Genomic DNA, 27174 nt, shown 5'->3' with positions numbered 1-27174 from the left:
TTTGAGATTCTTCTGTTGAGAATTCTCTGTTAAGCTCTGGAGCCCATTTTTTAATTGGATTGTTCAGTATTTTGAAGTCTAGCTTTTTGAGTTCTTTATATATTTTGGAGATCAGCCCTCTGTCAGATGTGGGGCTGGTGAAGATTTTTTTCACATTCTGTAGGCTCTCACTTTGTCTTATTGACCATGTCCTTTGCTCTACAAAAGCTTCTCAGTTTCAGGAGGTCCCATTTATTAATTGTTGCTCTCAATGTCTGTGCTACTGGTGTTATATTTAGGAAGTGGTCTCCAGTGCCAATGTGTTCAAGAGTACTTCCTACTTTCTTGGTGGTGAAGATTTTAATTTCTGGTGTGACTCTCAAGTCTGTTTTCGGGAAGCAGGAGATAAATCCCCACAGAGGAAAACACATTTTGTTCTCTCTCTCTCTCTCTCTCTCTCTCTCTCTCTCTCTCTCTCTCTCTCTCTCTCATTTGATGTCTTACTTATTTTTTAGCACATCAGTCAGCTTGTAGTTTGGCTTCTCCTTGGCAAATCTGTGGTTAGAGGTGTAGAGGGTTACAGGGAGGTCCCTGGTGAAGTCATATGCTGACCCGCCTAGTAGGTGGGAATTTGAACTCTGAGTGCGGCTCCAAGAGTCTTTCGGGGTGCATGGGTTCCAAGTGAGGAACGAGAGGAGGCGCCAGCAGGGCCTCCTTTCTTGCTCTCCTTTCATCCCTTCTGAGTTCAGAGGCTGTATTGCACATGACCTGGGGCCTGTTCTTTGAGCTCAGACCCTGGGCACCCTGTGCGGGTGGGTAGTCACCACTGGTGATAGGTGCTTCTGGTGTGTTCCTGGGTGGAGCATGGATCCCACAGAACCTCTGATGTTCCCAGCTCTGTGGGCTGTGTGCAAGATAACTGGGAGGCAAGTGCAGGCCTTCATGCTGGGTGAAGAGTGAGGACTGGGGGTATCTCAGCCTGGAGGGTGTGGACTACTTCTCTTCTTGAGAATGGAAGGAAAGCTGGAGTCAGGGGTCTGGAGATAAGCTTGGGTCTTTGGGGGCTGGGGAATCAGGACGGCACAGAGAGACCACAGTTTAGGACTTTCCTCATTCCTCTCTGACCCATCTGAAGTGATATGTGGGCCGACAGTACTCTAGTCTCCCTCAGGTAGCACGCTGGGCTGACATTTGTTAATCTGTCTGTGTCCAGTGGTGTGGACCTGGCTGGGGAGACCTGGACTTCAGCGTGTAGAACACCTCTGACTGGTTTTGTTTCTGCACCTCTCCCAGGCTCGCCTGGCCCTTATGGAGTGACCCTTTGAGCCTTTCCCTTCCCCAGGGCCATCCCACCTTCCCTTGGGGTTGTCAGTATTACAGAGGGGGCAGAAATGCTCACCAGGGTCCCTTTGATCAGGCCTCGCTCTCAGGACCTCTCCACAGGAGCTAGTTCCTCAGGCTGGGACACTGGGCACAAGGCTTCACCGTGGACTCCACATTCAGAGCCTGGTGGGGTGTGTTTGAGGATGAGGATGAGGGTCCTCAGGCTGGGACACTGGGCACGAGGCCTCACATGTGGATGAAGGTAGTCATATCTGTGCCTTTCCCTCTGCTCTGCTTCACCCTTGGCAACCAGGCCACTCTCAGTCTCCCTCCGTTCCCAGCCTGATTTTGTTATGTTGTTTAAGAGAGACTTAGGTTTGAGGGACAGAACTTACTTTTAAGGAAGGTTGCCCAATGTCACTCTGACGTTGTGGCCCTTGCACTGGTCCTGGGGAGTTGATGTCTCCAGGCTAAGACCTCGGAGAAGTAGGCAGCAGTGGAGGTGTGCCCCGGGGCCTCGAGGAGTGGGCTCCGGTGAGTGGAAGGTGCTAGAGGGGCTGTTCCAACCCAGGCCTTGTCTGAGTCTTTCCTGTTTTGGAAAGCCAGTGCCTGTCCTTCCCCCTCAGTCACTGCTGAGGATGTAAAATACCTACAGTCCCCACTGTTGCCTGGTCACTTACAGAGAAAGTCTGTATTCTTCCATGGCCCCACCACAAAGGCAAGATTTTGAAAGCGTTTTTCCCAGCATGCCTCCCTACCCTCGCATTTCCCCCGTGTACAGTGTATCGGGATTCTTCGGAAGTTTCCATTTGCTCTCTTTCGATTTTCACCTGGGGAGGGGAGAAAGGAATGTGTGCATATGAATTGTTGGGTTGTAAAGACTCCGGGTGGGAGTTCTTCAGTCCAGGGCTATAATTTGTTTCCATCACGATTGACAAGCTCCCCTTTGTTTGTTCGGAAACAGGCCGAAGGGACCGAACAAAACCCCACAGAAAGGGGGAGGGGGCATGGACTTCCTGTGATTTCTGTGTTGAGGAGATAAATGCCATGCAGTATGACATAATAGGTACTTTCTAATAAAGTATATTCTTAGCGGGGAAACCAGAAGTGCAAAATAATGAGGTGAAGAAAAACTGGTCGGATGTCAAAAATCTCCAGTGATTTACCAGTGATGGGGAATAATAAGTTGTCAAGATCTAGGCGGACCAAAATAGAATATTTTAGGGTGGCGCCAAAAGGGCCTCCTGTGGCTTCTAGGAGAGGTGGGTCTCTGTGGGGGTTAGGGGCTGCTGAGGTGTGTGCTTGGCAGCATGTAACACAGTCCCATGGTTCTGTATACTGGTCCACCATCTGTGCTACAAACCACTGAATTCCATGCCTAGGTCTAGAACATTGCAAGCCACCCTAAGGGCACTCCGGTATTGAACTCTGGCATCCCAAGTTCCCCGTGATGATGTAAACCTAGTTTAAGGCAATCTCCTGCTCAAACTAACAGGAAGTTGGAGTCTAGGTTTTCCTGTAGCTACAGAAATTACACATTCAGGTGCTACATGTTCTGGCACATTCTCAGGTTGGTCCAAGCCAGCTGGAGCAGCTGCTATTCTATCTCCAGCTCCTATGTATGTCTCCAGGCTTCACATCTGCTGCTGGCCACAGGAATATATTGTAAGAACTCAGCTGGTTATGGCAAAGTCACTACCTGGAGGGATCAGGGAATTCCTCCAGAAGAAGCCAAATTCCAAGAAGCTTTTGGTGTCATTTGGCTTTTTATATATCAGCTGTATTCTGTTATGAAAATCATGTGTGCTTTCATAGTTTTCCCAATTGATTTTTCCCTGAGAAGGGCTAACAGTGTGGACTGATCACTCTCTGGACATACACATTCCAGGTTTTGGAGAACAGCCTCAGGAAAGGCTTTCTCTGGAATCAGATATCTCCCTTAGCCACTTTCAAGGACTAGCAGTAATAACAGTCCACATGAAAGTCTCTTGATTTAAGGTAAATTTCACAAGGAGACATCGCCTAGGTCAGGTGGATGTTAAGTAATAGCTTTACACAACTTAGCTCATATTCTCCTTTCTTACAGCCTTACTAACTTTATAGACCTCTAACTCCTTACCTAACCACTTCTAGGAATATTTAGATAACTTTTTGTGCTGACAGCTGTGCTCAGTCAGAACCCCAGTTCAAGCCTCCCTATAATTATCATCATTGGCAGCATCTGGCTAGGTCCATCCCCAGATGGAGGAAAGTACCTTATCAGAGATACCTCTGTACTCTCTAAGTACAGACTTAAGCATCCGGGCTACCTGTTTGAGAAGGCCTAGCAGATGTTAAGCTTAACTACCTCCTTTCCCAAATCTTTCCTCTAGTTCCAGATCTTCCTTTAACTATCACCAGAGGCACACAGGTTGCCTAGCGACCGAGAACACTTTCCCCCACCCTGCAGAAAAACGGCAGATAGCTTGGACAGATAGGAGCCACAGAAAAAAAAGAAGGCAGTTTTATTTTCTCCCATTGACCTAACAACTTATACATTCTTAACATTTTCTACTTATCATGTTTAAGACTATAGTTGAGCACATAAGATCCCTCTTCTTAGATATTACCCGAATCTAGCCTTATTTAATTCATTTCCCCATTGGTCACTTCCCTTTGGGGTTGCAAATGATAGTTAACAGTTATTGCCTCTCTATGTGATTCTTATCACCCCTCCATTTGACCCTGGAAGCCTGGCTTTGCACTGCTAAGGGAATACTGCTTGTAAGTGTATATCTACCAGGACTTCCAGGGCACGTGGAGGACGGAGAAGAGAAAAGAGAATGGAAGAACTAGATGCGTAAGAACTTGAGAGGAACAAACTGAGATGAGGGGAGAGAAGGAGATGGGAGAGGAGATGATAAGGGAAGGAACAAGATGGATGAAAACCTATAAGGGGCAGAACTAGATGAAGGAATTAAGGTAGAACCTAGAGGGGAAAGTGTAATCTAGGTAGAACCTAGAGCAGGTAAGTGTAGAGAGAAATCAGGCAAGAAAGGAGCTAAACATGAGAGCAGAATATAAGCTTGTAACTGACAGAGAATAATAAAGTATATGGACTAAGGAGTTTTGTGTATATAGATTCATTTCTTTTCATCAAAGATTAATTATCAGCTGGTTGTAGATTCTTCCTGGACCCTGGGAGGGGACTATCAAGGGGCTGGACCCCCTAAGTCCCCATTACTCATCGTGCAGGCGGGGCCCCTGACCTCTTTTGGCCCGGGAACATCCTTCTAGGCTTCTCGCTTCCTGTCAGAGAGTTACCTCATTCAGCAGTTACAGAGAGATAAGTAGTAGCAGGAAATGCCTCATTGCCTATCAGTAATGATTCTTCATGCCTGAACTCTGTGTGAATTCCAGATGGCCGGAGTCCCCAGACCACTCAGTGTGACTCATCTAGGCTCAGGAAATGCTTGTTGAATCAGTTGCCTTCTTTTTTTTTTTTTTTTTTCCTCTGGCTTTGTTTCCTCATCAGAATGTGAGGGTTAATACCTGTCTTGTCCTTACTCAACTGTGAGGGCTGGAGAGAGTGCATGCAAAGGCCTGGCCTGTGCTGTGAAGGAGGGGACAGGAGGAGCAGGGTACTGCTGGTTCCGATCTGTTGCTGACCTCCAGGAGAGTGTGATAGCCAGTGCCGCTCTCAGACTGCAGAATCGTCCAGCTCCTGGTTTTGATGGCTGTCCACGTTGCTCATGGGGTCAGTGAGTGACCTAGGAGGAGGTGTTGAGTATGTAGAGAGGGACAGTGTCCTCATTAGCTCACCCCCCGCCCCCCGCCCCAACTTGGCACGAGCTAGAGTCGTCTGGGAAGAGGGAACCTCAATTGAGAAAATGCCTCCATGAGATTGTTCCTGTAGGCAGTTCTGAGGGGCATCATCTTGGTCAATGATTGATGTGGGAAGGTCCAGCCCACTGTGGGGGTGGTGTCACCCCTGGACAGGTGAAAGCAAACTGAACAACCCATGGGGAGCAAGTCAGTAGGCAGCGCTCTCCGGAAGTCTCTGCATTGGTTCCCACCTCCAGGTTCTTCCTTGAGTCCTTGCCTTGGCTTCTTTTCTTGACAACTATAAAGTAAAAATAAACCCTTTTCCTCCCCAAATTACTTTTGGTCATGACCTTTATCCCAGACTAGAAACCTAACATAGACAGGCAGAGAAACTTGATTTCCATGGGAGAATGTGTGGGCTTTGCATTTGGCAGGTGGCTTTACCTTGGCTCTTCAGCCTATCACATTTCTCCGCTCTCCTGAGCCTGATTTCAGACTGTAGGATTAAAAAGTCTGTGTCAGGTTAGCTGGAGGATTATCAGCAGCAATGCAGATCGGCTGCAGCAGAAACACTGTGGCCATGTGCTTTACCTCCGCCAGGTTTTGGTCGTCCCCACAGTGTATGGCTCTCCAGCTCAAAGACACCCCCCACCCCCCACCCCCGCCAGGCTAAGGGTATCATCAGCCAAGGGTGTCACCACAGAACCACAGAGCTGGTGTCTGTGCAGGATTTTCACAGGTGGGAACAGATGGGGAACTTTTATTTTTAGCTCTCCTGACTCTCATCTTTAAATCTTTAACTGATTTTCCTTTTCTTTTTTTAGTGTGTGTGTATGTATGTTCATGTGCACATGACCCAGCTCGTGTGTGTATATCGTATGCTTGTGGAAGTCTGAGGTAAACCTTGGGTGTCACTCCTCAGGAACTATCCACCTTGGTTTTTGAGACAGGTACCCTCATGGGACTTGCCAATTGCCTTTTTAAAAAGCTTTATTTGATTTTTAATTATATGTACTGTGTCTCTGTGTGGGCATGTGTATGCATGCAAGCAGTGTCTGCGGAGGCCAGAAGTGGGTTTGGATCCCCGGAGCTGGAGTTTACAGTAGATGTGAGCTCTCTCCGCTGTGGGTGCTGGGAACGAAACTTGGGTCCCTCTTGAAGAGCAGAACTTGTTCCTAACCACTGAGCCACCTCTCCAGCCCTACCAATTAGTCTTGACTTCCTTGTCAGCGAGCCCCTCAGGGATCTGCTGGTCCCTGCCTCCCCGGTACTGGGAGGACAGGCGCGCACGACAGTCCCCGCTTTTTATGTGGATGCTGGAGATTGGATTCCCGTCCTTATGCTTGTGTGACTTCACCAACTGAGCCCTCTCCCCAGACCTCCGACCTGTTTTCTTCCCAAAGCTCTTATCTCAGCACTTGTTTACTGCTAAGTGTGATTGTAAGTGCTCAGAATGTGGGCTCTGTATCAATGTGGAGATTGAATTCCAACTGAAATCACGAGGTAGGGTTTTTCACTTGGCGTTGTGATTCTGAAAATTGGCAACAAGGGCCAACCCTCTTAAGAGTTGACAAGGTGAGCGGTTGTGATTGTTGCCTCTGGGCTCATCACAGTACCACCGCAGGCCAGAGCAGAGAGAGGGCATGCGGCTAAGGGCACCGACCTTCCGGAAGCCGTAGGGTTGCAGGTGAATCTGGGAGCAGGGTGGACATCTGAGGTGGCAGCAGAGACCAGCTCCTGCCACCTCTGAGGTGACCCAGTGGTTTGAGTGCTGGTGCCTTGCTCTGTGCTCCAGGCCTTCCCTCTGTCCTGAGGCCATGCATTCTGTTGACAGTGTTCATAGCACCAGTACACCATGGATGGGTATTCATCGGGAACCCAAACGTCCAGCCCTGCCCTGCATCCAAGCAGCTCAGCAGGTGGATTTGTGAACCTCACGCCTGTGTCTGCGGCCAGTACGTGGGCACGGGTGTGGGGTGGTGTGTAAGAGCATGGGCCCCACACCATGCTTTCCTTGTCCGCCTGTCTGCTTCTCAGGTCAAGAGCGGTCTTCTGCTGCTAGGTACACCTGCCCTGTGTAGCCTGTTTGTATGTCATGGCCCTGGCACCAGTTCATTTCCTCACTTGCTTAGTGTTTATCTACTGCTAACCCCCTCTGTCTTTCCTCACATGCCACAGAGAGAAGGTTACCTGCCTTGGCCTTGCCAGGGCTTCAGGGTCTGGAGAGTGTCTGTGATGATGGTTGTTGAGCGCTCCTACTCTGTGTGTTAGGCTCTGTGTGCACCCTCATGCTCGCAGGCCACTTCCGCCCTCCCAGCTGAGGTTAACAGCTATGAGAGGCCTCTTTTACAAGGGGAAGTTGAGGCAGAGAGATCAGCTGATGTGCCCTAAACCTCTTGGGTAGGGCCTGGAGGATCTGGGATTATAGCTTGGCTGTTCTACCCCCTAGGATGTGGGATCCAGGACCCTTCTGTGTTGCCCACATTGTCTCAAGCAGGCCGGCTGCACTCAGTGAATGTGGGGTCATGCCAGCCAGTGACAGATCTGAACCCACTAAATTAGGCCTGTGTCAGCGGGTGCCTGATACGTCTGACGTGTCCCTGTAAAGAGATTATATGTCAACTCAGACGCAATGGTGGTTGGTTTGAGAGACAAGAATTGGGTGAGATGGAAAATGTCAGATTTAATTTATTCAACTACTCCTTCATTTCACCGCCCGCTCATGCTACGCAGCCCGAAGAAAATGCATTAAAAGTTTGCCGTTCGTCGGTAGACGTGGCCTGACCGGGTTGTGCTGTGATGGGGACTTGATGAGCCAGACCTCAGCCTCATTTTACTCGGCTCCTTGGGCCTGGGGAGGGTGGGACTTGAAAGGAGAGGTGCCGTTACTTAGTGTCTCTAGAGGTCCCAGCTCCTCCTCCACTCTCCGCTGAGCTGCAACAGAGCAGGATGATGCAGCCGGAGGCCAGGTAGCCTTGGCAGCTGGGACCTGTCTTCCGTTGCAGCTTGTGGTCTCCTGGTCTGAAAATCAAAAAAGGCCTTCAGATGCCGAGTGCCTCCCAGGGTGTTAGTCAGGGCTGTCATTTTTTCGTTCCCTGGTGCCACCTTGGGAAGGCAGACCAAGCAGCTGCAAGAGAAGCTGTGCTTCCAGAATCCTCACAAAATTAGTTATACGCCAAAGACAATGATTTGTTATGGAAAAAAGCTTATTAAAAACGGTAATTACAGAAAAGGTCAATGGAGGCATAAATTAAAAGCGTCTTTGAAGATTTATGGTGGGGGCTTAAGAGTGGAGCTCTTGGTCTGCTCGAATATACTCTGTGATTTAAAACAAACAATTGGCTCTTTTTTTTTTTTTTTTTCCCCGAGTTAGATGTCGGTTTGTGACCTCCGAGTGTCAGCTTCCAGCTGAAGGCCGCCCGTCTCCCTATATTTCTGGTTTTCATCAAGGGTGTCATCATTTTGTTGTTGTTGTTGTTCTTGAAAGCTTAAACTTCTTGAAGGCACCTTGGCATCCTCTTCTTCTGTGTCCTCTGTTGGCTTGTGATGGTCGTCCTGATGTTTCCGTTCCTGTCCTATGGGATGCCTCTCCCCTGCTTTATAGTCACAGCCCAGGTCAGCCATTCAGCCATGCTATGTGAATCAGTGCTGTGGCCTCCTAACATCACGGTCCTGTCTCCTAGATCAGCCCCATCTAGTCAATGTTCACAATGAAGCTGGAGCCATCCCCTTGGCACATGAGTCGGACTATCATTTTAGTCTAATTTATTTTGCTCCCAGCCATTCCTTGGGCACCATATGTATCCCGGGCAGTCTTTCATTCATAGAGCATGTCGTGTGGTTTGTACACTGCTCCTGTTAATGAGCTCAGCCCTGTCCTTGTCCTGGCTCCCCTGTTAGGAAGAAGTCAGTAGTGTCTTCCTGTCTACCTCCTTGTTTTTGTTAGTTCTCATCATTTTTTCTACATCCCATCTGATTTCCTTGCTAGGTTAGGGGATCCCTGGGGACAGGGACCACGCTTATCTTTCATCTTACCTCGCTTGTCAGTGTTTTTATTTAGAAAGCAGCTGAATCTTATGGAACTAAGTTGATTTAACATTGCCTTTCCTCAGATTGTGTCCCAAACTGTATTAAGTGAGACTCCACCAGGCATGTCATGAGACAGAGTGGGGGCAGGATGGCGTGCTGTTCTCAAAGAGCCTGAACGCCTGTCCATTGAGTATGGAAAGTGGGATCTGCCTCGGACAGTGCTCAGTGTTGGTTGAGTGTTGAACGATGTACAGAATAGTTGGAAGGGAGGGAGAGGGCCTCACGTATTAGAAACAAGAGGTTGTGGCAGGGAGGTGGAAGGCACATGGAGCTGGGAGGATCTTTCCACACTTCACCTTCTTCCTCCATAGACTAGGAATAGCTCTGGCCTTCCTTAATCTTGCTCTAAGAGACACAGTGAACTTCACATTTGGCACAGTTCCAGTTCCTGCTGGGGGAGGCAGTGCAAGGTGTTCAGTACAGTGCCTGGCGTGGTGACCGGAGCAGGAAGCTGAGAGATCACATCTCAGCTGCACACAGGAAACAGGAAGTGAGGCAAGGCTATGAACTCTTCTTCCTGCAGCGAGGCTCCACATCCTAGAATTTCCACAACTCCACCAAACAGCCACCGTCTGGGACTAAGTGTTCAAATACACAAGCCTGTGTGTGGATGGGGGTAGGGGGCACTCAACCACTACACCTGATTTAAATGTAATACAATAGACATTTTCTGTATTATTAAAAACCTTTAATGCCACTGTACATGGTTGGGTCAATTTTCATTTTGTTACAGTACCATGGTTTTACCTGACCAGTACTTGATGGCAGATTTGCATATTCCGGTTATTTACAGTCTTTGTTGGGTGTTTTCTCCTTTCCAGTGCTATATTAAAACCTCTGGAGAGCTTAAAAGTTTTCCTAGGTAGCAGTTTAAATGGATAATTATGTAATAAGCTGACAGCTTAACATAATTGCCTTTTGCTTTGGTAGAATGTGTTTGTATACTTGAAAGGAACATAGAGGAATATTGAATCTCTTGGTAGCTTGAATGATTGCTTATCGGGAACTCCAGCCTCTCGCCATGTAGATAAGTGAAGAACAGATGTAGAGAAATGTCCGTGGGAGGTAGTTCACGTGGCTCTGCACATGTTTATCTGATCTCAGCAGCATTCTGTTAGGAAGAGGCTTGTTTTCTTGCTTTCTTGATAGGCTTTAGGTGCTTCCCTGGCTGTCGTATTATTAATCTTGGTCATGATGACAGGTGACTTTTTCCTTCTTTAAAGATGGCCTGTCTTGCTACAGAAGGGAGCAAAACTGAGTCCACTTTTCTTGCCACGTAGATTAAGTCAAGGGTGGTGTACTTCCTTAGAGGCTGAGGCAGGAGGATTGTGAATTTAGAGACAAACTGGACTATGTATTGAGACTGTGTGTGTTTTGTGCATGTGTGTGTGTTTTGTGCATGTGTGTGTGTGTGTGTGTGTGTGTGTGTGTGTGTGTGTGTTGTGTGTTGTGTGTTGTGTCCCTGTCTCTTATTCCTAGGGAGCAGATTTGAGTTTCTTTCCTAAAGGTTTATTATTAATTTTACAAGCCAACTTTTTTACATTAATTAATTAATTAATCAGTTAATTGTGTGCACATATGCACATGCCTTCATGCCAGGGCATGCATGTAGAGGTCAGAAGGCAACTTCATGGAACCAGTTGTCTCCGCCCACCGTGCTGACTCCAGGGATCTAGCCCAGGTCAGCAGACTTGGTAGCAAGCACCTCACTGGCACAGAAACTGACTTTGATGTTGATTTCCTTATTTTCCACTTCATCCATTATGTTCTCTATACCTAGTTTGAGTATAATTTTATTCATTTCCTGGATTTTTCAATGTCTAGTTAAATAGTTGACTTTGGACTCTTATTTTTTTTCCTCTAAAAATCATTTTAACATATAATATTTAATCCTTTAAGAATTTATAGTAATTTTGATTATATTCACCTGTTCCTCTTCACTTCTCTCCCTCATTTCTCCCCGATCCACTCTATCTCCCCAGCCCCCTAACTCCCTGTCCTTTGGTTTTTAATCACCCATTGAGTCCAATATGTGCTGCCTATATACTCCTGGCGGGGTGTGAGGCCATTCACTGGAAGTGTGTTCTACCTACCGAGAGCCAAAGCCTTAAAGAAAACTGACTGTCCCTTCCTCCGAAGCCATCAGTGACAATAGCTCCTGGGGGGGGGGGTGCGGGGTTCATAAGGCCTTCCTAGCTCCATGATAGAAAATGACTGGCTTGAAATTATGCAAGCGAAACAGCTGAGGTGAGTTCATGGGTGAGTTCATGGGTGAAGTGCGCCTGTCATGTCCAGAAGTCACTGTTTTACGCTGGTCTTCCCTGACCTCTGACTCTTACAATCTTCCCGTCCCTCTTCTGTGATGGCCCTTAAGCCTCAGGGTGTGTGGGGGTGTGACGTAGATGTCCCATTTGTGGCGGAACACTGCACTGACACTCCCTGTCCTTTGACCAGTTGTGAGTTTCTGCATTAACTGTGACCCACTGCCTATAGAAACTTCTCTGAGGAGGACTGTGGTGGTTTGAATAAGAATGGCCCCCGTAGGCTCATATATTTGAATGCACTATTTGAGGAGAATGAGAAGGATTAGAAGGTGTGGCCTTGTTGGAGTAGGTGTAACATTGTTGGAGGAAGTGTGTCACTGGTGGTGGGTTTTGAGAGTTTTTGTTTGTTTGTTTGTTTTTGTTTTTCAAGACAATGTTTCTGTGTGTAGTTTTGGTGCCTGTCCTGGATCTTGCTCTGTACACCGGGCTGGCCTCGAACTCACAGAGATCCGCCAGGCTCTGCCTCCCACGTGCTGGGATTAAAGGCATGTGCCACCACTGCCGGGCTGGGTTTTGAGTTTATTTATTTATTTATTTATTTATTTATTTATTTATTTATTTATTAAATTTATTTTAATTTATTTTGCAATACAATTCAGTTCTACATATCAGCCACGGATTCCCTTGTTCTCCCCCCTCCCGTCCCCCTCACCTTCCCCCCAACCCCCCCACCATTCCCATCTCCTCCAGGGCAAAGCCTTCCCCACAGATTTGAGGTTTTAAAAGCCCACATCAGGCCCACTGTCTCTCTGCCTAAGGATCAGGGAATAGCTCTTAGGTACTGCTCAGTGCCTGCCTGTGTGCCGCCACGCTTCCCATTGTGATGATAATGGACCAAACCTCTCAAACTGTTAGCAAGCTTCCAATTAATGCTTTCTTTCCTAAGAGTTGCCGTGGTCATGGTGTCTTTTGACAGCAATAAAACAGTGACTAAGACAAGGACTGAGTACTGTGTTAATCTTTGTGTGATAGAGATACAGATTTAGAAGACAGTTTGGTATCATGTTCATTCAGGAGAATGATAGTAGTAGATTAACTCTGGGGCCTGTGAGCTCTCCAGCCATGGGTTCTTGGTCAGATTTACTGCCCCAGACATGTTCCGTCCTATGGAACTGGCCTTTAATTTAATCAGAAAATGTTAGGTGAACCCCATAGCATTCTTGCCACTATGGCATCCCTGGGACTGTCATGCCACTTGGGTCCTTATTGTAGCTCACAGGTTCACAGTGAGCAAGACTATTGATGACTTTGCTCCCCAGCAGCCTACGTAGCTAGCCAGCAGGAAGAAAACTGCCTGGTCAGTATGAACTTCATTTCTTCATGTCCTGTGACCAGAGTGTGTGGTGTCTTCAGCAGTCAGGTCTTACTATCAAATTCTGGTGGGGAACCAAGAACAATGATAATAGCTTGTATTGTTTTGGGGGGTCTCTGGGACATCCCTGACCAATAACTTGAGGAGAAGAGACTCCTGTACCAGGCACTGGCCTTTCTGTTCAGCAGGCTATGTCCTTGGAAGGAGCGTGTTCCCCTATATAGGGTAACTCTAGTTAAACTCTTTACATTGTCTGTCTATCTGTCTATCTATCTATGAAGCTTTTAAAGTAGTCCGTTTTGAAGCTTCCCAAGTGTTAGTTATCTCTTCCCGACTGCCTGCTTTGCCCTACTTTCTCCCCCCTTTCCGCCCCTAGCCTCCCTCCTCATTATTCCTTCCCCTCTCTGTCACATCATCTTCAACTGTACCACTCCCATTAGCTCTGCCTCTCCCAGTCTCCACCAACAGCCCCTTTCTAGTTTCCCAGCTTCTACCGGTTTAATGCTAAGAGCCCCACATGAGTGACAGCATGCGACCTTGGTTTATCTAGGTCTGGGTTACCTTGCTCAGTACACTATCTTCCAGTTCCATCCATGTACCTGCAGATTTCACAATTTCGTTTTTCTTTCTAAGTGAATGAAGTTCTATTGTGTCATAGGTACTACACATGCTAGATTGGTTTCTCCTTTTTTTTTTTCTGACACAACCTCACATTTTCCTCCACAAATATCATTTACAGAGATGAATGCTCTGCACCTTGTTATTTTTCGCTTGGTGAAAGCATTCCTCGTAGCGATTTCTACTTTTTTTTGAGGAACTGCCACACCAGTTTCCATAGCAACTGCACCGCCATGCACTCTCACCGACAGCACGCCAGGGTTCCTTGCTCCCTGCCTCCTTAACCAGTGTTTGTTGTCTTTTGTTTTCTTAATCCTAGCCGCTCTAACTGTGGTAAAAATGAAATCCCAAAGTAGTTTTAATTTGCCTTTTCCTCATGGTTAAGGATGGTGAATACTTTAAAAATATTTTTTTAAGCTGTTTATAGTTCATCTTTTGAGGACTGTCTGTGCAGTTCCACAGCCCACTGTTTAATTGGGTGGTTTGTCTTCTTGTTAAGCTTTTGGCTCCTTGGATAGTCTAGGCACTAATCCTCCGTTGGTATACAGCTGGCAAAGCTTTTCCCATTTTCTAGGCTGCCTCTTCGGTCGATGGACTCTCCTTGGCAGCACAGACTTTTGATTCCATGGGTCCCACTTGAGGATTGCTGGTCCTGTTTTCTGTGTGACTAGAGATCTATTCAGAAAACCCTCACCTGAGCATGTATCCTGAAGTGTACTCCCTATGCACTCTTCTAGAAGTTTCAAAGTTTCATGTCTAACTTTGAGATCTTTGATATATTTGGAATTGATTTGTATGCAATGGGAGAGAGAAGTTTCATTCTTATTCACATAAATATCCAGTTTTCCAATACCGTTTGTTGAAGATTCTGTCTTTCTCCAATGTGTACTTTGGCTATGCAGTTCCCTCTAAGGCGCTTCTGGACATCTTGAATTTGACACAGTGTGTGTGTCTTCATCACTGTTCTATTGCTGTGAAGAGACACTGTGACCAAGGCAAGCAACTGTCCATGATTGTCATGGTGGGAAGCAGACAGGCATGGTGCTAGAGAAGTAGCTGAGGGCTTTACATCCTTACCCAAAGGCAGCAGGCAGAGAGAGAGAGAGAGAGAGAGAGAGAGAGAGAGAGAGAGAGAGAGAGAGAGACACTGGGCATGGCATAGTCTTTGAAACCTGAAAGCCCACCCCCAGCAACACACCTCTTCCAACAAAGCCATACCTACTCTAAGAAGGTCACACCACCTAATCATTCCTGAACAGTTCCCCTAACTGGGGACCAAGTATTCAAACATACGAGCCTATGGGGGCCATTCTCATGCAAACCACCATAGTGTGTTTCTATTTCCATTCAGTTAAGAGAATTTTAAGAATGTCACTTCTCTTTCCTCTGGAGGTGGATGTGTGTGTCTTGTGTGTGTGTATATTTGTGTATGTGCCCATAGGAGTATGTGTGTGTCGTGTGTGTCTTGTGTATGTATGTGTCTATGGGAGTGTGTCTTGTGTGTTTGAACGCCCATGGGAGTATGTGTGTCTTGTGTGTATGTGTGTGCATTCTGGAATGTGCGTGTGTCTTATGGATGTGCACAGGAATTCTGCTTGACTTAGGGCACTTAGGGACTTTAAACTCTGCCATTATGAATTCCTATTTTAATATTGTTATGGTTAGAGAATATTGTCTGTATGATTTCAGTCTTTTAAATTTTTCTGAGACTTGTTTATGGCAGGATGTATGGTGTGTCTCAGAGAATTGCCCACGAGTGCTGAGAAGCATCTGGATTCTCCAGTGATGGCTCAAGCGGTCTGTAGATGTCCATGTACAGGATAGGCCTGCTGCCTCATGAACCTGCTCTATCTTAAAACTGCCAGCTGCAGGGGAATTAGGAAACTTCCCCTTTATTTTTCATTGTATGTAGCCGAGGCTTAGAACAGGTGCTAAGGGATGCTCTAGGCAGTAAAATGGTTACGGTACTCAAGAAGATGAATTTATCTGCCAGTTTATGGACTGACTTTTCTTGAGACAGAACAGCTAAGACATGCCTAATGAAAATCCCTAATACACCATTTTAGTTTGCTCCTCATGGGCGCCCTGGCTCTCCAGACTCTTCATTATGCTTGTCTTTACATCCTGTGACCTTCATATCCGCCCTCCCCCAAGGCAGAACCACTGAGTCATTCTTTTCCTTTCAATGATGTAGCGTTTTCTTTGTCTGTCTTCACTCAGCACAGTGTCCAGGGCCATCCATATTTTGGCAAATGGGAGGAATTCCTTTTTAAAGCCAAATAATATTCTAGTGTGGTTTTATTATTCATTTATTTGCTTACTTATTTGGTGTGTGTATGGTGTATGTATGGATACATGCACGTGTGTGTGTGTGTGTGTGTGTGTGTGTGTGTGTGTGTGTGTTCTCACATTCAGAGACTAGAGGTTGATGTTGTTTTGCACAGTTTTTATTTTGGGGTTAGAAGATCTTGCTGAGTCTGGAGCTCCTAACTGGTTGGCTGATAAACCCCAGGGATCCTCCTATCTCCATCTCTCAAGTGCCAGGATTACAGGTGTACAGGTGTACTCTGCCATTCCTGTTTTTTTTTAAAGATTTTATTTTTATTTATATGTGCATCTTTATGAGTGTATATCATATATGTACAGTACCCATGTACAGGCCCGAAGAGGGCATTGGATTCTCTGGACTTGGAGTTACAGATGGTGTGAACCACCTCACATGGATGCTCGGAATCTAAATTCTGGTCCTATGGCACCTCCCCAACCCTTCTCAGTGTACTTTTTATTCATACCACATTCTCTACATCTGTGTCTTAGGTTGTTTGTATATCCTGAGCATTGTGAAATCGGGGCGGAGGCCCTGCCGGGGTGTTGATTTCATCCTCGAGGGTTGTCTGCACAGGTGAGGATCTCATGGGGAGGTGACTGTGGTTTCTTCAAGAGGCACCATGGTGTTTTCTGTGGTACCGTGCCAGCTGGAGGCCCATCGCCAATGCAGTGGGGTTTGCTCTGTACCCTCACCATGTCACGGTGTTGAAGCACCCGCCACCTTCCTCTAGACTTGACTCAAATGTGGGATTTCAGGGTGTGTCAGCCGAGTCGGTACTGTTTCTTTTTCCTTAGGTTCCAACTCCCCCCCCCCCCCCCCCCCCCCCGGCATCTCAGACTTGGGGAAAAGATGTACATCTTTCTTCCTCGCCTTGCTTAGATTCCTAGGCTGACCTAGTGCAGACACGGCTGTCTCAGGTTATTACTTAGAAAGAACAAGAATGAACTGTGAAATCGTGATGTGCTGGTCTTCACACCAGCGTCAACTGTGGCAATGATCAGTGGCCCGTGACCTGTTTACCATCAGGAGTTTGGCAATCACATTTTTCTCCTCTTAGGAGGAATGTTATGATTAGGTGGCAGCTAGTTTTCATTAAAAATGCTCTTTTGTCTGTATGGATTCTTTAATTTCTGGGGTGGAAAAAATAGCTCTCCAGGGCATTAGGTGCTCTTCATTTGACTGGCATCACCTTTGAAACTCCTGATCAAAACAAAATGAGATATTGATTCTCGAGTGAGATAAATTAAGGCATTATGAGCTTCCACTCCCCATCATGGGCTATGAGAGAGTTAGGATTTATCATGATTTCCTGAAGCTTGGCTCACGTGGCAGGTAGATGCCAGGAGCCACCAGGGTTTGAGCTTGCCTCTCCATGTTGTAGTCTCATGGGGCACCCACCTATGGCCAGGGCTCACCTGTTGGCTCCTCTTTGGACCTTGAGGTGGTCACCTCCCTTCCCCAGGTCCTTAAGACCTGATTCCTCTCTAAAGGCCCCAATTTCTGACATCGGTGTATTTTTAGATGATTTCCCACACATGAGTTCTCAGAGACACAGCACAGCAGTGGCTGAAAAGGGAAGCATATATGACAGGATGTCCCCAGACCCTGAATGATGGCTCTCTGCTCTGCTGTAGCCAGGGGCAGCCATGGATATTGGGGTCCCCCATAGGAAGATGCTCTAGGAGAATGCTGATCTGAAGCGAGTAGCAAGAATGCTGATGGGAAGGCTCACGGAGTGACACCCTAGCTCACCTGGTGAAGGGCCATTGACAGTGCGTATGTGTGCTGTCATGCGCTGGGACGTCTTCGGCATCAAAGAAAGACTCTTCTCCACTTGTGTAGCGTTTACCCAGAGTGGCACAGGGCCAGTTGGTACCGAGACTCCCAAGCCAGGCTTCATTCCCAACATGGGACAAATGAGATGATCTGCTTGAGCCCTCTGGAAGACTGTACGTTGTAGGTTATTGGATCGTTTAGAGAACTCTTTACTTTTTAAAACTTTTATTTCTACTTTTGACTCTCTGCGTGTGTGTCACATGTATGTGGGCATCAGTGGAGTCCAAAAGAGGGTGGTGGATCCTCTGGAGCTGGAGATACAGGTGGTTGTGAGCCACCTGCCATGGATGCTGGGAACTAAACTCAGGTTTTCTGGAAGATCAGCAAGTGCTCTTAAACACTACGCCATTTTCCACTTTGGGGGCAAATTCAAAAGTGATCCTTCTCATGTCTGCTTCCCGTGGAGAACATCTAGATGGGGTTCTAGCAACAGGGGAGTCCTTGCCTGGACGTTTAGGACTCATGGTCCCAGCCTGAGTGGCACAATCTCTGCCCGTCGTCTTGTGTTTCTCCAAGTGCGTCAACAAGACAGTGATGTTGAAGGTGTGCTCAGTGCTGGTGTTTGCAGGCTGGTGCCCTGGAGTGTGTCACCTTGTCCCCAGAGAGCTCCCACACTTTTGTGAAAAAGGAGTCATTGCTTTTACTTTAGGGCAGCTAGGCTCTGCAGGAGGCATACTTCCTGACAGAGTTGCACAGTATCCAGGGAAGGGCGAGTTCTTGACTTGAACCCAGGTCTCATTTGGCTATCCCTTGTGACTGACTTCCTCTAGTGTTTTGAAGAGAAAAGACTTTCTAGAAGGCGTGAGCTCCCTTGTCCCCTGCCCCGCTTCTCTTAAGCCTTTGAAACGCTGTACCACGGGTGTAGGGTCAAATGCAGGGCCTTTGACAAGCTGTTTTCTCCTCTTGCCAGACTTTTCATAATGCAGCATTGGGAAGGGACCATCTGTGCTCTGTTGGAGAGCCTTTTGTGGCTAATGTCCAAACATCATCACCACCACCTGTGTCCTCTTTTCCTTCCCCAGTGACAAGGGATATGCACACGTGTGTGCATGTGTGTGTGTGCGTGCATGTGTGCGTGTGTGCGTGTGCGTGTGCGTGTGCGTGTGCGTGTGTGTGTGTGTGTGTGTGTGTGTGTGTGTGTGTGTGTATGTGTAGTAGTGGTTACAGCAAGCAGGCTTACCTTGCAAAGCTCACTAGCAGCATCAGAGACTTGGTTTGTGGCTATTTGCTTCCACGTCTGTCAAATGGACAAACTTACAGTGGACGCTCTGTGGGGACAGGTCCCTGTGTGGGTGCTTGGTGCTTGGTGCTTAGTAATTAATTGCTGAGAAATACTGTTAAAAAATGCAAGGAGCTTTGGTCCTGCCCGCCAGCTTTATGGCCCTTGATCTGGCTGTATTTCTCTGGTGCTGGTCACATCCTGGAAGTTCGTAGCTCAGTTCCCTCCATATCCGCAGGGCCTTCAGGGTGGCAGCTGCTAGTGTATCTCAAGGAATGGGGCTGTCACTGTTACTGCGTTCTTTACTTCTGATGGAAGCCTCTCTTCAGGACTGGCCTGGATTGCTCTGGATCAAGCTGAACAAAAGCCACCCACCTTTACTTTGTCGACTGGACCCACATTCTGTTTTGTTTTCTCCTCAGAAAAGAAAGATGTGACTCAAAGCCTGGAGAACTATACAGCCAAGTGTCCCGGGACGATGGAGCCCATCACCCTTCCAGATGGCCTCACGCTTCCTCCCGTGCCCTTTACCAAGCTGCCCATTGTCAGGTGAGGCCGTGGGCAGGGTGTGGGGCACTGCTCTGCCTCTGCTGCTGAACCTCTGGCTCATGACTTCATTTTAAAAAAGTTGTTCTTTATTTTTGAGAATTCCATACACATATACAACGAACTATGAAAATAATCTATAACCCCCATTTCCATCTCCATTTCTCCCCATATCCCTCCCAATCCCCACCCTCACCCCCTTTTTATGGCTCATGACCTACTTAAGCTTCACCTTAGGTCTTGGAAGTAACAGTAGCTTACAGAACTGAGGGCAGTGTGGTCCTGTTCCTGCCCTCGTCCATGCCTATTTTGTGATAGAGCTGTGGACAGATGGGACCCTGCTGATTTCTAGTCCAGGATGGAAGTCGGCCAGACCGGTCATCTCCTGCTCACAGGTGTGGGCTGACTCCCTCTCGTGGGCCCGCTGCCAGGGCTTCAGGAATAGAGATGGTCTCTCCCCTTCTATTGCCTTACTCACTCCCTTGTGGCTGCAGTCAGCCTCCTGGCCCCCCACTGCCTCGGGACATCCAGGCCGTGCACCGCTGCACCTGCATGAACCAGGTCCTATGGGTCCTCCACTGCGCACAGATTTGGGAGGAGCTTCTGAATCTCAGAAAGATTTGTATGAGGGACTGAAAAGAAGCAGTTACAGCATTGACATTTTTCTGTGGAGCAGAGGCGTGTAGTTTTAGGGTCCCCCACGGTGTCTTGGGCATACCTTTCATCTGTTGGTACTTACATGTCCTGGCCTTGCTATAGAGGGGACTGAGCTCCCCTCACAGCCATGCAGTATTCCAGGATGGTGTCACTCACTCCTCTCTGGGTGTCTGCTGCCTATTACTGATATGAGACTTCAGTGAAGCTCTGTGTGAGAGCATTTGGGGCTGTGCTTCAGAGATGCTACTTTTCTGCCCTCTTCTTGGAGGCCATTTTAGCTGTGGAGGTCATTTGAGCTGCCCGATGGAATGATTGGGGTGCAGCCCTGGAAATGGTAGGAAGGGTGGCTGGACACAGAAGCCCTGGCAGGCCATGGCTGAGTCTACCCTTCTCTCCATCCCCCCGCCCCACTTGCCTGCTTCCTTCCTCCCTCCCTCCTTTTCTTTCTTCCTTTCTTTCCCTCTCCTTTAATGTTTTTTTCTTTTAAATTGGAGGAAAGGTCTCATGTAGCCCTGGCTGGCCCCAAACATGCTGTATAGCCAAGGATGACACTGAATTCCCTATGCTTTTGCCTCTACCTCCCGAGTGGTAGGATTACAAGTTAACTTTCTAGTCAGGCGTGGTGTGCACCACCTTTAATTCCAGCACTTGGGAGGCAGAGACAGGTGGATCCCTGAGTTCGAGGCCAGCCTGATCTACACTGTAAGTTTTAGGACAACCAGGGCTACACAGAGAAACCCTGTCTTAAAAAAACCCCAAACAAAGCAAAGTAACAACTATAACAGCTGCCTCCCCCGCCCCCCAAATAAACAAGTTAACTTTCTTTTCTGTGATGTTGGGGGTCAAATCCAGAACCTTACACATGCTAGGTAATTGCTCTCCTACTGAGCCCTGTTCCTAGCAGAAGACAGTAAAAGGACTCTGAGGCTTCCTTAGTCCAAATCCCCACTCCCTAACGGGGGCTGTGTTTCTGCTAGTAGCATCCACCTGCAGTTCTGAGGCAGGGGTGTCTTGTTTTTTCATCCTTGACAGTTGGAAAGAAAGGGTCTCTTTTGGGCTATTCTATGAGTAAGATTTAAAGTGGAATGTATTTGACTTGGGATTGAGGGCATGATTCAGTTTTCAAACTTAAAGGCTAGAAAAGCCTTTCCTAATACTTCTGTATCTGCGTTGTGACTTGGGTCATTTTTAAATTTAGAAAGCCTTGTGTAATGGGATATTCTGGGCTCCTGGTGCTGCACCTGGGGGTCCCAGTGCTCAACTCTTAGACCATTCAGGACCCAAGCTCAGGGAATGGCGCTGCCCACTTCAAGACAACCCCCCACAGACATGCTCACAGGCCAGCCTATCTGGACAAACCTCCGTCAAGATTCCTTTTCCAAGCAAATCTGTTTAGAGGCATGAACAGACCCTGTAGGTGGGGATGTCACCTCTTCTGAGTTCCCCATCTCCACTTGATGACAAGCCAGTGCCAAAGCTATCCACTGGGCCACTATGTTTCCATAGAAATGAGCTGAGGACTACCGGAACGCATAACTACTAATCAGTTTTTTGTTACTGTGGCCAAGTACCTGAGACAAAGCATTTTCAGAAGGGAAGGTTTATTTTGCTTCATTGTTTCAGTCTATGTGCCCTTGGCTCTGAGGAGTATGGAGAAGAGAGCTGCTTACTCCCTGGCAGCTGGGAAGCCGAGAGACATGTTGGGGGGTGGGGTGGGCAGAGTCCTGAGACAACATAATTACTTCAAGGACACATTCCCAGTGACCTGTGTCCTTTACCCAGGTCCCAGCTCCTAACAGGCCCATGGTGAATTCATCATGGGGTGAACACACCAGTGCAGAAAGTGCTTCTTTGCACCCATAGCCTTTCAACAGGGCTGTAGAGCCAAGTCCTTAGCACAGGAGCCTTTGGATGCTTCCTGTCTAAACCATAGGAACCTCCACACCCAAGGCAGACTTCATCAGTTTAGTATTAAAATCATCAGAGGAAGGGCGTGAAAGCGACCCCTGGAGACGGGGAAGAGCTTGGTGGTGTGAACACGGAGGACGGCAGAGCCCTGCTCTGCCGTACAGTAAGGTGTTTAAAAACAGCCCCATATCAGTGAGTCAGATTCCAGAGGTACTGTAGAATTGTTAGATACAAACTCATTTTATTGGAGATGCCTCAAAACTATGATTCCTTGTTTTTAGAATAGATAGTTCATGCCTTTTTCCATTGAACTTTTCCTTGGTTCTAGATGATAAAATCATTTTAGCAACTGACAGGAAAACGCCCACCTGGAAGCATGTACTAGGCATACCCCAAAGTGGCTTCCAGTAATTATGATGCAGTTTAATAAGAACCAAACACATGCTTGTTTACGTCTGCTTCAAGATTCACTTACTCACATGTGTTCCCCGTGGTCAAGATGAGCAGGGCCCTGGCCGTGTGTGGGGTTCATGGATGGTTAGGAATGATGTCATCCTGGAATGATGTCACTGCCTTCAGTGCCTTTGGGTGCAGCAGAGGGCAGCCAGGAAAGACCAAAGCATTCCTGCAGAACTCTGCGGGAGGACTAAGGTGAGCCAAGATGACCTTGAACCCCTGGCTCCCCTGTCTGCACTTGCCAGTGCTCGAATCATAGGCCCACACTACCATGGCCAGCATGTTGTGGGTTATTTAAGGAGAATTCGGTGTAGGGTTCAGAGCTGTTTGTAGTGAGCTATCATCCAATGACTGATGTCTTCCTGACTTAGCTAATAGGGGCATCTACACTGACAGGGACTCGCCCTTCCCATAAGAGTTGAGCTTTGAACTGGAACGTGGGCCAGAAGCTGACCCATGTTTCCCCTGGACAAAGAGTAGAGAATGAAAAGACAAGAAGAAAGGGCTCCATTAGTTCCCATGCCATCCTTCTCAAGTGGCACGTTCACAACCACTGCCCCAGTTAGCATTTCACTGTTGCCCAGCTTGATCCCTTTTAGCCACAGGACGCAAGGAGACTCGGGATTCTGACCTGTAAACTATCTGCAAATGGAATATATTGAGACAGTCCTGTCCTGGACACTCGATCCCTCTTTAATCCCAGCAGCTTCATCTGCCAGATCCAACATCCTTTGTTCAGAAGAGAGCCAGGCTGAATGCATGACGTGGACTGTAAGTCAGGTGCCTTGAATGATGCTTTTTCTAGGGGACACATTTTATAAAATGACTTTTGATGGAAAAAGGTTGAGTCATGAGTGTACACCATAATGAGCTATAGGTCATTTTTTCTGGCTGGCTATGTCCTCCGAATTCTTGAACATATGCAGTAAACCAGCTGTTTAGCCGGGCGGTGGTGGCACATGCCTTTAATCCCAGCACTCGGGAGGCAGAGCCAGGTGGATCTCCGTGAATTTGAGGCCAACCTGGTCTACAGAGTGAGATCCAAGACAGGCATCAAAACTACACAGAGAAACCCTGTCTCAAAAAACAAAACAAAACAAAACAAAACAAAAAACAAAAACCTACCAGCTGTTCGTTAGAATGGAGGACTCCTCAGAATTCCCACCCCATCTCCAGTAGGGCTATTGCATGACACAGAAAGTGTTCCTTGTTCTGAGAGCCCTGAGTTGTCCTGCCCTCAAGTACAAGGTAGTTCAAGGCTTGTTGGTTCTACCCAATCCAGCATCCAGCAGTGTGGTTATGGCCAGCCTCAAGACTTAGCGTCTCTCACTCTGTCCAGCACTGCCATTTTGCTCCAGTAGCCATTGTCTGTTGGCAAATAGTTATTGTTTTAAGATGGGGAAAGGAGAGAAGGCTTTACTGACCAGTTGTGTGCGCCAGGTGCCAGGACAGGTACTAACCTGTTACCTCAAGCCGTCTCACAATGCCCTGCAAGGCCACTCCCCTTTTCCTGCCTGCCTTCAGAACGCACAGGAACACTTGTGCCAGGCAGATGAAAAATGGAGTGGTAAGTGTGGCTCAGGTGAGGCAGGTAGGTGTGTGAACTGCCCCTAGCTATAAGCCTCTTTCGTGGGAGGGCCTGGGTTAGCACACACAGAATATGCACTGTCTGTAGCAAGGAGGCCACCCTGGGAGCTAGATCAGGGAGTGTATATAGGCTCCTTTTCTCTCAAATCTCACCCCCCTGGGTGGGTGGTGAAGGAGAGCGAGGCCAGGTTGGGTCTGTCTTCTGGGTATCCCTCCCTGTGAAAACTGGGGACCAAAGAAAGGAAACATCCTTCTAGCCACATGTATTACCAGAGTACTGCTCCTTTGCTGATTTTATAAGCAAAAGCTGAGTGAGGTTCAGGCCACTGGACCTCAAAGCCGTCAGTGTGTGTTGTCCCACTGGTAGGCCCTTCAGATTGTAATGAGGGTCTCCCTGTCAACTCGAGGGCGAATCTCAGTCTGAGAGGGGCACTAGCCTCTCAGGCAGGGTCCTTGTGGTGGTGGGGGAGCATGTCAAGCATGGGTTTCCTGCCGTCAGCAATGAATTTTCACCACAGTGCTCAGCTTCAAAAGATTCGGACGCCGGGTTTGAAGTTAAGCTTTTGGGAGCGTATTTACTGCATTTGCTGAGAGCAACAGGTTCAAGTGCTGGACAAGGCTTTGGTACTCAGCCAGCTCACAGCTCGAATCAAAACAAAACTGTGAGGCCATTCTGGTCCCAGATTGGCAGTCTGATGGAGAAGTGTATGCCGAGAAGGAATCTGAGAGAGTAAACCTCATTTTCTAAGTACTCTCTTCACATGGGTTATTGTGGGTGGTGGATGTGTCTTCTTGCATGTGACCTGAACCCTGTCAGGGTCTAGATGCTAAGTGCTGTAGGGGCTCTTGGCATGAGGGAGGCTGGATTCCTCTAGGACAGTGGTTCTCAACCTGTGGATCGAGATACCCTCGGAGGTAGAATATGAGATATCCTGCACATCAGATATTTACATTATGATTCATTATAGTAGCAAAATTACAGTTATGAAGTAGTAATATGAAGAAATAACTTTATGGTTGCTATGAAGAACTGTATTAAAGGGTCGCAGCATTAAGAAAGTTGAGAAGTCCATCCCTTAGTAAGTGACATCAGCTCTGTAAGGTAGTTCTTATTAGTCAGTGTGGGTTGGGCTGTGCCTGAGACCTCGCAGTGACTTATTGCATACAGCACAATGTGTCCCACTCACTCAGCCTGGTGTTAGTGGGTGGCATCCTAGACCCCATGGTGGCATGCTGTGGGTGCCTGTGACCCAGGCCGTGCTGTCTTGTTCTTGGCCTCCTCAGCATCTGGCTTTGCAGGACTACCATGTAGGGTACCAGGAGGCTGATGTATTGTTTCCACACAGGGCCGTGCAGCGTCTTCTCAGCCCTCGGGCGGTGCTGCATGTGTGACCTCACCTTCCTGCTCTCAGAAACTAGGAGGTGGGGTGGAAACCCCTGGGCCTCTCTCATCTTCATCCTTGTCTGTTCTGTTCTGGCCTAGCACGTTCCTCATCTTAGCCACCGGGCCAGTCTGGTCCCAGAGGCCTCGCCGTGCTGTGGTTTAGAGCTGGTGTCTCTGGTCATTGTCACTTTCCACTAATGGGACCGTGGGCTGTGCTTCATCTCTCTTTTGTCAGGTCCCGGGTGACAGTGCGGAGATAATGGCAGCACTCGAGTCAAGCGCTTTTGACGTGTTTGAGATGGTGCTGGGGGGTGGGGTGGGTAGCACAGGGGCTGCATGTACTCAGCTTCCAACAGGTACCCGTTTGTAGTTGACTTGGATGACCTTGAGCATGACGGGTAGCACATCTTTATGAAAATATCCCTTTCATTCAAAGAGGCTGGAGCTTTTGCTTAACCCGACAGCTGAGTTAATAATACTCCTTGAGATCACTTAAGACTGCTCGCCTGCTGTGTACGCAGCCTGTTTGTTTAACCTGCCTTTAAGAGAACAGTGTAACAGCCAACATTACTTGCTTTGCATTTCCCATGTAATCAAACTTTACAACAGAAGCGAATGTATAATGTTTATCTTCAGTTACGTCCTGTTCCATGCTCCTGACTCAGAGCACTATATGTGTATGTTGTGGTTGATTATTCTGTTGAAAACAGCCAACAGGTCAGGAACAACCTTGATCAACACCTATCTTACGTGCATATTGAAAGCTGCATGCATGGATATTATTCCATAGCATGTTTGCAGTGCTCTCTCTGACTAGAGTCAATAATCTCTTCTGTTATAAAACTTGGTTAAATATGTCTGTAAAATATCCCTCATTCCTTCCCCATGTGACACTTTCTGTGCTGTCCAGTACAGAGCAAAGACCTATGTTTTAGGGACACGGGCAATAGGGGCAGATCAGACTCGCACGTCAGGCAGACTTTGGACAAGCCTACAGATGACAGAAAACACGGGGACAAGTGGAGAATTCAAACTTGGACTCATTTTGGGTCAAATTAATCTAAGGGGAACCGCTGAATTTTCTATCCTTAATGTGACATTGACTCATTTTGGTGCCTCTAAAGTTATCTTTACTGCCTTTAACTCATGACCGTGAGCATGGGGTCAGTGAATGGGGAAGCAGCCATTTCCGAGAACAGCGTGGTTCGTGTTGGCACCTTCTGAAAGGTTTTTGCACCCCAATAAGCCTCTCTGCCGATGCAGCAATCCAAATCAAACCAAATCAGATCAGATTAGAAAAAAACCCTGGTTTAATGGGTTAAGCATTCCTGGGTGATTCTCTGGCCCCCCAGAAAGGAGATGGGGATGAGAGGTGGGAAAACCCGTGTCCGTTTTCTGGGATGCAGTTTAAATACCCTTTGGGAGTGGTCTTGAGCATCTTTGGGGGAGGAGCCATGTTTGGCAGGCTTTGAGGGGGTGGGTTTGGGGAAAGAGATGGGGGAGGGGAGCTGAGGTGGATCTTCCACCAGAACATTCCAGACTCTTTGGGTATATGGATGCCAGGGTGCCAGGGCTGAGGTGGAGCTTCTACCAGAACATTAAGCAAAAACCTTTCACCTTCTTCTCCGTGGTGGCTTCTGATCCAATGGAAATGCTCTGGCTTCTGCTTACTGTGTGGGCAGACCTGTCGGGAGGAAACAGCAGGTGTCAGAACAGTGGGTCCTGAGCAGGGAGCTGGTACACCATCCTCACCTCAGTCCCACGAGCAAGGCCTGACTGGGTCTTCATTCTATAGAGGCAACC

The 27174-nt window shown here is 47.7% G+C and overlaps 1 protein-coding gene across 4 annotated transcripts in view; it reads left to right on the top strand.

Annotated features, from left to right (window-relative positions):
• Trappc9 (trafficking protein particle complex subunit 9) overlaps positions 1–27174 on the top strand; it is a 479962-nt gene that overhangs the window by 72860 nt on the left and 379928 nt on the right. For all 4 annotated transcript variants that reach the window (XM_052747955.1, XM_052747953.1, XM_052747954.1 and 1 more), the window contains one exon: positions 19256–19382. In XM_052747955.1, coding sequence (XP_052603915.1) covers positions 19256–19382 — 127 coding nt within the window. The remainder of the gene's footprint in view (positions 1–19255; positions 19383–27174) is intronic.

This window comes from Peromyscus californicus, unplaced genomic scaffold (assembly GCF_007827085.1).
Source record: "Peromyscus californicus insignis strain IS unplaced genomic scaffold, ASM782708v3 Scaffold_20__1_contigs__length_68692818, whole genome shotgun sequence".
Classification (NCBI taxonomy): domain Eukaryota; kingdom Metazoa; phylum Chordata; class Mammalia; order Rodentia; family Cricetidae; genus Peromyscus; species Peromyscus californicus.
This window is presented reverse-complemented; position numbering and strand designations above follow the sequence as displayed.